We start from the raw sequence: 14,416 nt of genomic DNA, 5'->3' as shown, positions 1-14,416 counted from the left end.
TCTCGATGGCTGATGATGCGGCATGCAGGTGCGGAGGTCTATCTTGTTCCTTTATGCTTGGCTGTTCGGATAGGGAAAAGCATCGAACTTGAATCTACCTAGGTACTCCATAGAGATCTATCTAGTAGCTATTTTGTAGTATCCTCGATCCAAATACCAAAGTCAATCAGATAGTTGAATGATGAATGCGATTGTACTGTCTTCTTGCATCGGTGATGTTGACCACGAGGAGGAAGCAAGGATGATCCTTACTGTTTGCGCACTATGACTATGACATGACCGTTGTAGATAGGTAGTTCAGGATTGTTAGTTGTTGTTAACTTGTTACACAGCATAAGACGTTGGAGACAAGACAAAACGATTGACTCTGGAATGTTAGCTGACAAGTAGTACTGTAGTACATACGGAGTACTCTGTACCAGACTACCAGTGTATACAGACTACAGAGGAGATCAGGGTTATGCTCACAGAGCGGATTAATAATAATCACCCAGTTATGCCTTCGGAGACGAGCAGATCCGAAATAGTTCAACTTGTACCGGTTCTTGTCACAGACTGTTTTGTTACAGGGTCACGGCTTCGGATGACTTGAATCCCGCCCCACACTCGGCCAGTCTACGATGCCCCTTTTGGGAAACACTGATCATGCCTCTTGGAATTACCGATACCAATATTGTCAATCTTGTCAGAGTGACAAGTGGAGGATGTGTCACTGCCCAATGCCACGTTTTTCCAGGCGGAGATTTTCTTCCTCATTCAACTTGCATCATTATTATTATTATGATTATTATGGCCACCATAGGATCGAGGTCCGTCCTGTAGGTACTAGGTACATCTACGTTACGTATCTACCGGTGGAATGAGATCATGATTGACTTCCATTTTCATAATAATTTCATTGCTTACGTTGGACTTGAAATCATTTGAATCAGAGATTGTCTCTTCGACTAAGGAGTAGTTTCATCTTGGCAGTAGTACCCTTCGGAAGTTATGACTTAGACTATGGGGATGGGGATATTCATTTTGCTCATTATGATTCATACTACCGAGTATAGGATTGTTCTCGGTATGATAATCCTCTCTTTTTCAGGGACCATCTTGATAATATCTGTACATAGTAGTCTTAGTCTTAACTACTACTACTACTCCCCCCATAGATAGAAGTATCAAATGATATCCTCCATGCCCCATACAAAGTCTCGACCTGAGTCAGGATTCGCGGTGGCTCCGATCCGGTTCCATTGCACGACTCAGCCCCATTACAATCCGAGTTAGACATACCGAGTAGGCTAGTAGGCTATGGCTATTAGACTGTCAGACTTAAGAGGATTACTCGAATTCGCTTAGTGCAAAGAAACCCCCCCCGGTTGTCTGGCTGCGATTAGTTAAATGCTAACAGCCTAACAGTAACATCATCGGACGGAGATAATCGTCGATTCTGTTCCCGGTCCTCGTCTGGGTCCGGAGTGAGCTGCGTAGACAGACCCGATTCGTTGTTCCAGACGGGGTTCAAAAAAGTTTTTATACTGTTCAATTCAACTCTGCATGGTGATTGGCAGAGACAAAGGGGACCAACAGAGATTGACTACTAGTAAGTAAAAAGCCCAGACTAAGTCCTGTTTAAGAAGCATAGAAGTTAAAAGGATACACGGGGGGGGGGGGGGGGAAGGCCCTCTACTTTATTTGATCTTCACTCTTGTCTCCATCTTGTTTTCTTAACCCCCCTCGATCCATTCATTCTTTCTTTGATTCTTATTCCCTTCGTCGCCCCTATCTTTCTCAAGTGCTCTCTTATACTCTATTCCTTTACATCTGGTGTTCCCAATCCTTATGCGTCCGAGCGTCTGGACGCCTTCTCACCCGATTCGAGACTAGATATCCATCATGTCTCTCTTAGGGACCATCAATCCTAATCTTAATCCAGAGCGTACCGTGGCTGGCCAAAAGGGTCAGGAAGAAGAAGATAGCGGCAGAGTCCAGTCCAACCATCACAAGCTTGCTAGCAGTGTGAGCACCGATGAGACCATCCTGGACCATTCAAAGGAGGTCGGCAATGAGGAATACGCAGAGGAAGAGGTCACCCGTCTGGCGCGCCAATTAACCCGTCAATCAACCAGATTCTCCGTCAGTGGCCATGTCGAGAATCCCTTCCTCGAGACCAAGGAGGATTCGACGCTGAACCCCCACAGTCCCAACTTCAAGGCCAAGAACTGGATGAAGAACCTGCTCGCGCTGTCATCACGGGATCCAGAGCGATATCCCAAGCGTGTGGCCGGGGTCTCGTTCAGAAATCTGAGCATCCACGGCTACGGCAGTCCCACCGATTACCAGAAGGATGTCTTCAACTCCGTCCTGCAGGTCGGCACCCTGGCCCGCAACATCATGGGCACCGGCAAGCAGAAGATCCAGATTTTGCGCGGCTTCGACGGTCTCGTCAAAAGCGGAGAGATGCTGGTCGTCCTCGGTCGTCCCGGCAGTGGATGTTCGACCATGCTCAAGACTATTGCCGGCGAGATGAATGGTATCTACATGGATGATAAGTCGCAGCTGAACTACCAGGGTATCTCCGCCAAGCAGATGCGCAAGCAGTTCCGCGGTGAGGCCATCTACACCGCCGAAACCGATGTGCATTTCCCACAACTGTCGGTGGGTGATACGCTGAAATTCGCGGCGCTCGCTCGTGCGCCACGGAACCGGCTGCCGGGCGTCTCCAGAGAACAGTACGCTACCCATATGCGGGATGTCGTGATGGCCATGCTGGGTTTGACGCACACAGTCAACACGCGGGTCGGTAATGATTTCGTGCGTGGTGTCAGTGGTGGTGAGCGGAAGCGTGTCAGTATCGCCGAAGTGACCCTCAGCGGCAGTCCTCTGCAGTGCTGGGACAACAGTACCCGTGGATTGGACAGTGCAAACGCTCTGGAATTCTGCAAGACTCTGAACTTGATGACCAAATATGCCGGTGCTACGGTTGCTGTGGCCATCTACCAGGCCTCTCAGAGTGCTTACGATGTCAGTACCGAAGACGAAGGGGTTATCCTATCCACTTGGTCTGATCAATGCTAATCCTGCTGCAGGTCTTCGACAAAGTGACGGTGCTCTATGAAGGACGACAGATCTACTTTGGACGCACCGACGAGGCTAGGGGATTCTTCACCAACATGGGATTTGACTGTCCTGAACGTCAGACAACAGCCGATTTCCTGACATCCCTCACAAGCCCTTCGGAGCGCTTGGTGAAGCCGGGCTTTGAAGGCAAGGTCCCGCAAACTCCCGATGAATTTGTCCAGGCCTGGAAGAATAGCGAGGCCTATGCCAGACTGATGAGAGAAATCGACGAATACGACCGCGAATATCCCATTGGTGGCGAGTCGCTCGATAAGTTCATCGAGTCTCGCAGAGCGATGCAGGCCAAGAACCAGTGAGTCGCAGCAATGTTCCACGTCGCAGTCCACGAGCTAATTTTTTTTTTTTTTTTTTTTCTCGCAGGCGCGTCAAGTCTCCTTACACCATTTCCGTCTGGCAGCAGGTCCAGCTGTGCATGACCCGTGGCTTCCAGCGTCTAAAGGGTGACTCCAGTTTGACCACGTCCCAGCTAATCGGTAACTTCATCATGGCTCTGATCATCGGAAGTGTCTTCTTCAATCTGCGGGATGACACGTCTAGTTTCTATGCTCGTGGTGCCCTGCTGTTCTTTGCCGTGCTGCTCAATGCATTCTCCAGTGCTCTCGAGGTAAGCCTTTGGTCCCCGAATCGCTCGATCACTCATCTAATCCCCTCTCCAGATTCTAACACTGTACGCACAACGTCCCATCGTCGAAAAACAATCGCGTTACGCAATGTACCACCCCTTCGCCGAAGCCATCGCCTCGATGCTCTGTGATATGCCGTACAAGATCCTCAACGCCATCATCTTCAACATCACCCTCTATTTCATGACAAACCTTCGCCGGGAACCTGGGGCGTTCTTCGTCTTCTTACTCTTTTCGTTTGTCACCACTATGAGCATGTCCATGATCTTCCGTACCATCGCCGCATCGTCTCGGACCCTCTCCCAGGCTCTAGTGCCTGCCGCCATCCTCATCTTGGGTCTAGTCATCTACACCGGCTTTACGATCCCCACAAGAAACATGCTTGGCTGGTCGCGATGGATGAACTATATCGATCCCATCGCATACGGATTCGAGAGCTTGATGGTGAACGAGTTCCACAACAGACGGTTCCTCTGCCCCGACTCTGGATTTGTCCCGTCTCGTGGTGCCTATGATAGCCAAGCTCTGCAATACAGGATTTGTGCGACGGTCGGTGCCCGCGCCGGCTCTAAATACGTCGAGGGCGACGACTATCTCAACCAGAGCTTCCAGTACTATCAAAGCCACAAGTGGAGGAATCTGGGCATCATGTTTGGTTTCATGTTCTTTTTCATGATGACCTATCTGCTTGCCACCGAATACATCTCGGAAGCCAAGTCCAAGGGTGAAGTCTTACTGTTCCGCAGAGGGCACGCTTCCTCCGCTGCTCCCCACGATGTCGAGACAAACGCTCAGGTATCCACCGCCGCGAAGACCGACGATTCCAGCGGCAAAGAGGCTACCGGTGCCATCCAGAGACAAGAGGCGATCTTCCACTGGAAGGATGTGTGTTACGATATCAAGATCAAGAAAGAGCCTCGGCGGATTCTCGACCACGTGGACGGCTGGGTCAAGCCTGGTACTTGCACTGCTCTCATGGTATTTTCACTTCGCATAGCTGAAGGAATTGACTATCCACTTGCTAACTTCGTCACCAGGGTGTTTCCGGCGCCGGTAAAACTACCCTTCTCGATGTGCTTGCCACCCGCGTGACTATGGGTGTTGTGACTGGCGAGATGTTGGTCGATGGCCGTCCTCGCGATCAGTCTTTCCAGCGTAAGACCGGATATGTGCAGCAACAGGATCTTCATCTTCACACTACCACCGTCAGGGAGGCACTGCGCTTCAGTGCTATCCTCCGGCAGCCCGCTCACGTCCCCCGCCAGGAAAAGCTCGACTATGTTGAAGAAGTCATCAAACTGCTCGGCATGGAATCCTATGCTGATGCCGTTGTCGGTGTCCCCGGAGAAGGTTGGCATTCTTAACTATCCCTTCTGGCCGCTTGATCTAACACATTCCGCCCCAGGTCTCAACGTCGAACAGCGCAAGCGTCTCACCATCGGAGTTGAACTCGCCGCCAAGCCTCAACTGCTCCTCTTTCTTGATGAGCCTACCTCCGGTCTTGACAGTCAAACCTCTTGGTCCATTCTCGATCTCATCGACACTCTCACCAAGCACGGCCAAGCGATTCTTTGCACCATTCATCAGCCCTCTGCGATGCTCTTCCAGCGTTTCGATCGTCTGTTGTTCCTTGCCAAGGGTGGTAAGACCGTGTACTTTGGAGAAATCGGAGAGAAGTCGTCGACCCTTGCCAGTTACTTTGAGAGGAATGGTGCGCCGAAGCTCTCTGCCGAAGCCAACCCCGCCGAATGGATGCTTGAGGTCATTGGCGCCGCCCCCGGATCGCATAGCGACATCGATTGGCCTGCAGTCTGGCGTGACAGCCCGGAACGCAAAGCGGTGCATGACCACCTGGAAGAATTGAAGTCGACGCTCTCGCAGAAGCCCATTGACGCCTCCAAGGCCGATCCCGGCAGCTACAACGAGTTCGCCGCTCCCTTCGCCGTCCAGCTGTGGGAGTGTCTGCTCCGTGTCTTCTCTCAGTACTGGCGGACGCCTGTGTACATCTACTCCAAGGCCGCGCTCTGCATCCTCACCGCGCTCTACATCGGTTTCTCCTTCTTCCACGCGCAAAACAGCGCGCAGGGCCTGCAGAACCAGATGTTCAGTATCTTCATGCTGATGACCATCTTCGGGAACTTGGTCCAGCAGATCATGCCCAACTTCTGCACGCAGCGCTCCCTGTACGAGGTCCGCGAGCGACCCTCCAAGACCTACTCCTGGAAGGCCTTCATGACTGCCAACATCATCGTCGAGCTGCCCTGGAACACCCTCATGGCCGTCCTCATCTTCGTCTGCTGGTACTACCCCATTGGCCTGTACCGCAACGCCGAGCCCACCGACTCCGTCCACGAGCGCGGCGCCCTCATGTTCCTCCTCGTCTGGACCTTCCTCCTCTTCACCTCCACCTTCGCCCACATGATCATCGCCGGCATCGAGCTCGCCGAAACCGGCGGCAACCTCGCCAACCTCCTCTTCTCTCTCTGCCTCATCTTCTGCGGTGTCCTCGCCTCCCCGGACGCCCTCCCGGGCTTCTGGATCTTCATGTACCGCCTCTCCCCCTTCACCTACCTCGTGTCCGGCATGCTCGCCACCGGCGTCTCCGGCACCCGCGCCGTCTGCGAGAAGGTCGAGCTCCTCCACTTCGACCCCCCAGGCAACCTGTCCTGCGCAAAGTACATGGCCGACTACATCTCCTCCCGCGGCGGCTACCTCGAGATTCCAGACGCCACCTCCAACTGCGCATTCTGCACCATCTCCGACACGGATACCTTCCTTGCCGCCGTCAGCAGCTACTACAAGGACGCCTGGCGCAACTTCGGCATCATGTGGGCCTACATCATCTTCAATATCTTTGCCGCCGTCTTCATCTACTGGCTGGCGCGTGTGCCCAAGGGCAAGCGCACCAAGGAGTGAAAGAAAGTTCTTCTTCATTCATCACCCTCCCTCTTTCAATTCTCTGAAATATTGACAATCCCTTCCCATTGAATTTTTTTAAGGGACCTGCGTCTTTTCTTGTTTATTATCTTCCTTTTTCCTTTTTTTTTTTTTTTTTCTCCTCGCTCTATATTGTTCCATTTATTTTCTATTCCCCACCCCTCCCTCCTTCATTGTTCCACGTATCTTGCGGCAATTTCTGTACTCCTGAAGATCGACATCGTACGCAAGGTTGGTTGTGCATATTTGGTTATTCTTGGACATATATTGACCGACTTTTCCCGTGGCTTTTCTTTTCTTTTTTATTTTTATTTTTTTTATTTTTCATATTCTCTACTACTCTTCTTTTGTTTAATTTTTGCTCCTGTACGGGTCTTTTGCTTTTGGATTATCCATTGCTCGAATAATAGACCGATAGATAACAATTGTCAATTTATTATCAATGATCCTGAGGAAATATAGATAGATAGATGTATTTGCTATTCGAGGAAGAAATTTTTTTCTTGGGGACAAGTTCTGCATTGGCTGTGCGAGAGATGCGTTATATTCACGGCTGTACCCGGTTATGGGGCTAGTTGCAACAAGTGAGATGATAGTACTCCGTAGACGCCAGGTGATCGACAGGAAGGAAGTCAGAGAGAGAGAGAGAGAGATTGTGCAAGGCCGTACAAATGTAGATCGTCGCCAGGACAGGTGGCGCCGGACAACTTCTATCAGCGCAGAAGCAGATATAGAAATGAGAGAAAGAAAAGAAAAAAAAAGGCTAATGACACGAAAAAAGGTCGATTAATGTACATATTAACCAAAGAGATCGACAGCGAAATTAAGAGAAAAAGAAGGGAGCAAGGCAATCTCGTCGTCAAGACCAATAGGGCTGGGTACGAGCCTACCACGTGAATGCTTCTTCGACGAAATCAACCACCGCCCCTTTGCCGATATTACTCCGCGCTGCCGCCCGGACTTCATCTGCGAACGCGCCTGGTCCGCACACTGACACGATAGTGGCACCAATACGTTTTGGGATGACTTCGTCGAGGACAACTTCAGGTCGGCAGCGACCGGGGAACATCTGCACGGTTGCGCTGGGAGAGACGATCTCGCGACTGCTCTTCGGTTTTGAGACGAAAAGCTTGACGGTGAGGATTTCGCGGCGGCCCGGAAGGCGGAGGATCTGGTCCATCCAGTCACGGACCCATGTAAGGTGTTCTGTGTTGCGGACAGACCAGATGAGATAGATCTGCTGAGTGGCTACGCGGCCCTCCGAGGCACGAATCAGAAGGTCGCGTACGAAAAGCATATGATGCGTGATGCCGGCGCCGGCGGAGAAGAGCACCGCTGTGCCGTAGCTACCCATGTTTGACGCGTGGGACGAGTACGGTCCTTCAATGTAGCCAGTCGCGTGGAGGGTCTGGCGCGGCGCGACGAGCGCCTTGTTGTACAGCTTGCGGGTCATGCCCTGCCGCGCACCGATGATGAGGGAGACAGAAGTGGGCTGTCGGTTGCCTCGCATGTAGTCATCGAGATCCAGGGCGGGTTGCTTTTCGAGGAGGGATGGGGTCATGGGACTCGAAGACGCCTCCGACGTCGAAGATGAAGTCACGGCGTTGCTTGGTTCAACCCAGGCAATAGAGAACGGATGTGACATCCATAGGGAAACGCTGGGAATGTAGGCGAAGACGTGGCCACCAGGGTTGATGCGTACACTCTTGGGCAAGTGGAAAGTCACCTTGCAGGCCTCTCCGGGCAACGCTTCAACGACCAGTTTGGTCGCACCCTTCTTGAGCGAAAAATTGAGATAGAGCAAGCGAAGAAGTCGAGCTGTTCGCTCAAACAGCCACAATGCACCGATCGCCTGGGCCCAGGGGATCTGAGGGAGTTTATCCAGGTCCAGATGCACGTAGACGCCAAGGAAGGCCAGGAAGGCAGCAAGTTGGTGGAGATGCAAAAAAGTCTCGTAGAAAGCATGGCGGACTGGTGAAGGAGAGTGGAGGCAGAGGAAGACCATCGCCACTGTTCCGACAAGACCCCAGGTAAAAAACGGCGTGGTGGTTAGCCGTTCCAGCATGCGAGAGAAATCCTCTTCATCCACGGCATTGACAGCCCATGCTATGGTGTGCACCACACTTTCCAGCACGACTATACGACCCAGCCACCGGTGAAGAAGGTTATATGTGTCGAAGCTAATGTGTAGCAGTGGAATCAAGGGGTTATTGCGGCCTGCGAGGAGAAAGAGTGGCACCATGTTCATGACGGCGAGGGTTCCCGACCGTCCGCGGAGCTCAGCAACGAGGGCTGCTTTCACGTTCACTTTGTAATCCAAGAAGCAACAGTAGGCTACCTGGCTGACCAGGTACAGCAAAATCAATATGGAATGGAACCTCGACGGCAGGGTGCCCACGTTGAGGGCCGACGAGAGTTGGATTTCTCGGTTGTGTCGCTTGCGACCCAAAGGTGCATAGAGAATGTGTTTTTTGATGTTCGCCCATAACCGTGATTCCTCCACGCTCCAGAACATTTGCTGCCTTCGACCTGCCGTCAGAGAAGTAATATGGCGAAGATATGCATGGCTGATCTGGGCGATTCGACCGCAGAAGACGAGCAGCGCTCCTATAACGACAGATCCATAGATGATACGCGTGAAGATAATATCTCGGGGGACGTTGACCCCGCCAAGGCCTCGAGAGTACTCGTAAACATAGGTGGCATTTGACCCATGACCACGAGGGGCGATGTGTTGATGAAGGGCGTCCATCGGAAATTGAGGACTATGCCGCCCAGGAAGTCAAAAGGCCGCCTGTTCTGCTAGGATACGAGCGACTTCAAGGCTGAACAAGGGCGGGGGGAGACAAAAAAAAGAATGACGAAGGGAAGAGATCCTTTGCCAGAAGGTCTCAGTGGCGGGCAATGCAATTTTGCAAGGGCCTAGACACCAGTGCCGTATGATGATGTAGGCGTTAATGATGGCTGGGGAACGGCTGGAATGCGGAGAATAGGCACGCTGTCCAGAACAACTATGAGTCTTCGAAGCGGGATTGACAGATGACAAAGGCTCTGTGTGTGATCTAGGCAGACTGATGATTCTCGATAAAGGAATGACGGCTGAGATCTTTTGTTTGTCCAGAAAAAAAGAAATCAAAAATCAAAAAAGGGCGATTGTTTCAACCGGAGAGCGAACAAAAAGAGATTCTCAAGATGATTGTTTCTAACACAACCGACGATGTCAATACCTCAGCTAAGAGTTGCAGGCTCCACGTCTTAGTCGCTGAAGCAGTGCGGATCAGAGACAGTCTCGTCTCTGAGAGCCGACAGGAAGACAAGCCTGGAAGCACAGCGGTACAAAGCACAATGACACTCACCTTCCACGTGCATGATCGTCCAACGAGGATTCCAGCAAGCTTTTTACGAGACGCTCAGCGTCATGAAATATTCAACGGCTAGTGACGTCGGATGTGTTGACAGAATGAAGATTGACGACCCTTATTTTGCAGATGCGAGCCATCCAAAGCGCTCTGAGGGAGGAAGGGATCGACAAGAACGAAGGGAGACGGGAGATGCTCAAGCAAATTCCGTCTCTGATTGAAGAAAGAAGCTGCCAAGAGAGTCTAGCAGTGGAGAGAAAAATAGATGCTACTGGGGAAGGGAATCGAAAGTCTCCTATTTGGACGCGACGATCAGAGCCAGCTGAAGGCGAAACCGTGAAATATCGAGTTATAAACACCAGAAGAAGAACTCGAGGGGGGGGACAAGAGATTCCCTGATTTTCAAGGCAAGATCCACCAGGGCAGTGAAGAAGTAAAGTGAAAATCAGGAAGAATCAGAAAAGCAGACCGGTCTGCAAATGCTCTCATTATGAAACAAACACACAGGTCAAAAGGGGATGGATGTACCCCATATACGGAGTCCTACTCGTCTTAGAGGCGAAATGGCGTGGTCTTGGAAGCAGAGTTCTTCTTCAGAGCCAAGACGGGCGTCTGCCGTGGAGCGGTGCAGGCCAAACCCTATCAGGCACCCCGCGACGCTGATGCTCTGGCTTCGACGGAGAACAGGCGAATTATCGACTTGGCTTGCCTCCGTACCTTGGAGTACCTAGTCTTTCTTTGATCCGGGAAAATCTTCATGATGGTGAAGAACACGATGATGGATATGATGATGATGATGATGATGATGAGCGGACAGCGCTCCCTTGCAGATGACGTCGGCCCAACAGCGTATCGCTGGCCATACTCTGTACATTCAGAGGGTTAATCAACCCTCCGGGTAGGCGCTGAGCTGGAGGAGGAAGCGCCCAGCGCCCCAGCCCCTCTTCAGCAGAATTCATTCACCAGTGCCCCCGAAGGCCCGTATACTCGCCACTTGGAAGTGGGCTGGCTGGCATTAGTTAGGTCGGATGATTGTGGGAACTGGGAAGAGAGAAAATAGAATAAACAAAAATAAAAAAAAAAAGACAAATCACCCATCGAGTCATCGACAATAATACATTATTATTCGATGAATGGAAGCCTGAACGTGTTTCAAACTAGATAGATCAGACTGAAACACTCGGTCCATATTGGCCCAGCGCTAGCTGATCCACTGAGGTCTGTACAGCTAGTCGGCTACAGAGTGTAGATAGACTGTAGACTTGTACTCCGTAGATAAACCACGATCGAGTAGATACTCGACTCACAGACTGTCATCTGCAGAGGCGCTTTCAGAATCACCGAGCTGCGATAACCCAATGAGAAATAGCATCGCCATGCTCTTCTGGATAGGAAATTAGAGATGAAACCCTTGAAGCCACTGTCTGCGACGGTTGAGTTGTACAGACTCCCAGGCCGGGGGAGATGAAATCATGTTGGGAATCAGCCGGGGTCACATGGGTGTCACGGGAACCATCCGGTAAAAGAGACAGACGCCTTTTAATCTATTTTCATATAGCCTGTCTCATCTTCACTTCTTATCATCCTCCTGAGTCCTGATTCTTTTGGGATCCAAGACTCCAAGACTCCAAGATCATACTAACAATTCAGCTATCTGTTCATGGCATGCCCATGCTCAGGGTTTGACCGTCTGAGCTATCAAATAGTTACCATTCAGCCGAGCTCCGGAATCTTTTTACGCAGCCCCTGAAGAGCTCTGGAATCCTACGAGAAGGTCGCTAACTTCGCTTCCATGCGATGAAGCGAGTCGCGATATTGACATATCCACCTATCCCAAACCCAAGGACCCATCGGCCATCGGTATCGGTTGGGTCGAGGGTCGAACCGGATCAACCGATGGATCCCATGTGTCCATGAGTCTCTCCCGTTATTATTATTATCCAGCCGATTTTGCACATGTGAGCAGTCATAATTCATAATATCCTCATAACCAAGGTCCAGGCCTCCTTGGTTATTGACTATTGAGCCTGGATGGAGGCGCCCAGACACCGGACATGGCAAACTAGCAATTCTCAAGACCATGGCTGAGGGGCCGGCCAGCAATGGTAGGACAAGGTAAAGGAGAAGTTAATATCGTCGGTTCCAAGAAGTCCAAGTGTGGCTCTCCATGAGATGGTAGATACTTCCTACCGGCTAATCGATCCATGTCACAAAGTTATCTATTATTATCATACCAAGATCATAAAAGCACCATAGAAGAAAAATCATCGCAGCACCCCTTTATCGTCCCATCCAACCGCCATCGACGCAAATAATATCCCCTGAAACATAGCTACTTGCTTGACTCGCCAAGAAGACGACCACGCCCTTGAAATCTTCCGGCTTTCCCCATCGGCCGGCTGGGATTCTAGCCATGATACCGGCGTTCCGGTTGGCATCGTTGATCAAGGCCACGTTCATGTCTGTGTCAATATACCCAGGGGCAATGGCGTTGACATTAATACCCTTGCTGATCCATTCGTTCGACAAGGCCTTGGTCAATTGGGCAATGCCACCTTTGGATGCTGCATATGCCGGTACGGTGATGCCACCCTGAAAAGAAAGAAGCGACGCAACGTTGATGATTGAGCCCCTGCGGCCGGAAGGGAATTCAGAGACATCCCGAGCCAGTAAGTAGGCTCCGAATTCGCGACACAAAGTAAAGACCGAGGTCAAATTCACTTCGATAACCTGTGTCGTTTCGTAGAGACTGTTAGCTTCTGGACGGTGGGAGGCTGTGCGCCGAATCTCCACTAACCTCGTCCCAATCTTCGTCTGGGAATTGTTCGCTGGGATGCCTTCTCTGGATGCCAGCACAGTTTAGAAGGATTTCCGGCTTCAGCCCCTGGCCTGTGACTGCTGGTATGATTCCCTTGACGGCTTCGCGCTTTGACAATTCTGCGACATGAATCCAAGCTTTGCGACCAATCCGATTGACAATCTCATCCCGGGTTTCTGTGTTGGATTCGTCTCGCTGGTATGGGCTGTTAGCGATTCCAGCATTCATGAAACAAGTGCACCCCCTCGATATACTCGTACCTGAACCAGAACGATATCAGCACCGGCCTCGGCCAGGGCCAAGGCCATTGCCTGACCGATCCCCCTTGTTCCACCCGTTACAATTGCGGTCTTTCCGCTGAGGGAGAATAGTGAGGTGACCGTTGCGGACATTGTGATGATGGATAACCGAGGTCTCCTCGTAAACTGACGTTGATGAGTAGGTAGGCACTGGACGAGGTTCTGCAAGAGGGATAGGTATTGTCCAATATACTCTTGTCGGTAGAGATGCAAGAGTTGATAGAGATGATTTACTTGAGAACAGCAGATGACTGGGACTGACGAAGTTCCCATCCATAAATATCAACTTGCTGTGTGCTGCGATGCTCGTTCTTTTCCCCACGCGCGGGGCAACCCAACCATGTTGCCCAAAAGGGGTATGTCCATTGCCGTCATTCGCCGCCCCCACACACCAGTCGGTGAATGAACTTTCCTGAAATGGCTAGTGGATGGCACGTGGACTGTATTACCACTGTCATGACTACTACTGAGTACCTAGGTACTGACAATACCTGAATCTGGGGTGTAATAATTCCAGCCAGATATCAAAATACTACCTATTGACCTCCCTGGCATGTCCCTTTTCCCACGGCTCAGAGACTCGAAAGCTTCACTGCGACAAGTTGACTGACCATCTTTGATGAAGCTGTCCCGAGCCGATTGCTACGGTTGCAGTCGTAAGTTGACGTGAAACGGGGCAATCATATACATGGTCGTTTGCTGAAACAGAGGCATGTCGAGGTTGAACTTGGAATCGGTCTGCTTGATGAGGACAATAAAAGCATGATATATACATGCTTGGCTTCGATTCCAAGTCAGAAATCTCGCATCATGCCATCACCGATTAAATATGGGATGATCGAATATTGTATCACTGGGTGGGAGGGACTTCTGTCAGCCTTGTAAGTGATGATTCCTGATGGGCAGACGGCAAGAGGTAGATCTCTAGCAGATCAGTATCGAATTCCAATTGCCCTTTTAAATTTCAGGATATTATCAGTGATCATCTTCATTTCACCTTCATTTCATCGTTTCATTTGTTAATGATTCTGGTGACCTCGGTGGACTTGGATAGATAGTGTGGTATGTAGGTATGTATGGTTAGTAGTATTACCTACTATGTACTCTTTCATACTCGTATATACGAAGTATGGAGTACAGCCAGCCCATTCAACCCACAAGACCCTACAAATCAGTTGGCGCCAGAAATCGCCTTAGTAGTAGTACTTTCCATCCACTTCCCCCCCCCAAAAGAGACAGGGATTTGACTCC

At 50.8% G+C, this 14,416-nt stretch overlaps 3 protein-coding genes across 3 annotated transcripts, besides 4 other annotated features; 1 reads left to right on the top strand and 2 right to left on the bottom strand.

The window, feature by feature from the left end:
* Positions 1-765: 765 nt before the first annotated feature.
* Positions 766-791: a microsatellite.
* Positions 792-1,884: 1,093 nt separating this feature from the next.
* ACLA_021080 (pleiotropic drug resistance family ABC transporter) lies at positions 1,885-6,668 on the top strand (the record flags this gene model as incomplete). The annotated part of the gene is made up of 6 exons (XM_001268825.1): positions 1,885-3,012; positions 3,078-3,421; positions 3,490-3,733; positions 3,786-4,730; positions 4,790-5,102; positions 5,158-6,668. 6 exons carry the CDS (start codon positions 1,885-1,887, stop codon positions 6,666-6,668), a joined length of 4,485 nt encoding a protein of 1,494 aa, XP_001268826.1.
* Positions 3,463-3,482: a microsatellite.
* A 907-nt stretch (positions 6,669-7,575) lies between the features above and the next one.
* Positions 7,576-9,441, bottom strand: ACLA_021070 (ferric reductase family protein; the record flags this gene model as incomplete). The annotated part of the gene is made up of 1 exon (XM_001268824.1): positions 7,576-9,441. One exon carries the CDS (start codon positions 9,439-9,441, stop codon positions 7,576-7,578), a length of 1,866 nt encoding a protein of 621 aa, XP_001268825.1.
* Positions 9,442-10,805: 1,364 nt separating this feature from the next.
* Positions 10,806-10,857: a microsatellite.
* Positions 10,824-10,857: a microsatellite.
* A 1,471-nt stretch (positions 10,858-12,328) lies between these two features.
* On the bottom strand, positions 12,329-13,258 carry ACLA_021060 (putative 2-deoxy-D-gluconate 3-dehydrogenase; the record flags this gene model as incomplete). The annotated part of the gene is made up of 3 exons (XM_001268823.1): positions 12,329-12,778; positions 12,846-13,061; positions 13,127-13,258. The coding sequence occupies 3 exons, from the start codon at positions 13,256-13,258 to the stop codon at positions 12,329-12,331; spliced, it is 798 nt and encodes a 265-aa protein (XP_001268824.1).
* Between the last annotated feature and the right edge of the window lie 1,158 nt (positions 13,259-14,416).

Source organism: Aspergillus clavatus, genomic scaffold (assembly GCF_000002715.2).
Source record: "Aspergillus clavatus NRRL 1 1099423829805 genomic scaffold, whole genome shotgun sequence".
Classification (NCBI taxonomy): domain Eukaryota; kingdom Fungi; phylum Ascomycota; class Eurotiomycetes; order Eurotiales; family Aspergillaceae; genus Aspergillus; species Aspergillus clavatus.
This window is presented reverse-complemented; position numbering and strand designations above follow the sequence as displayed.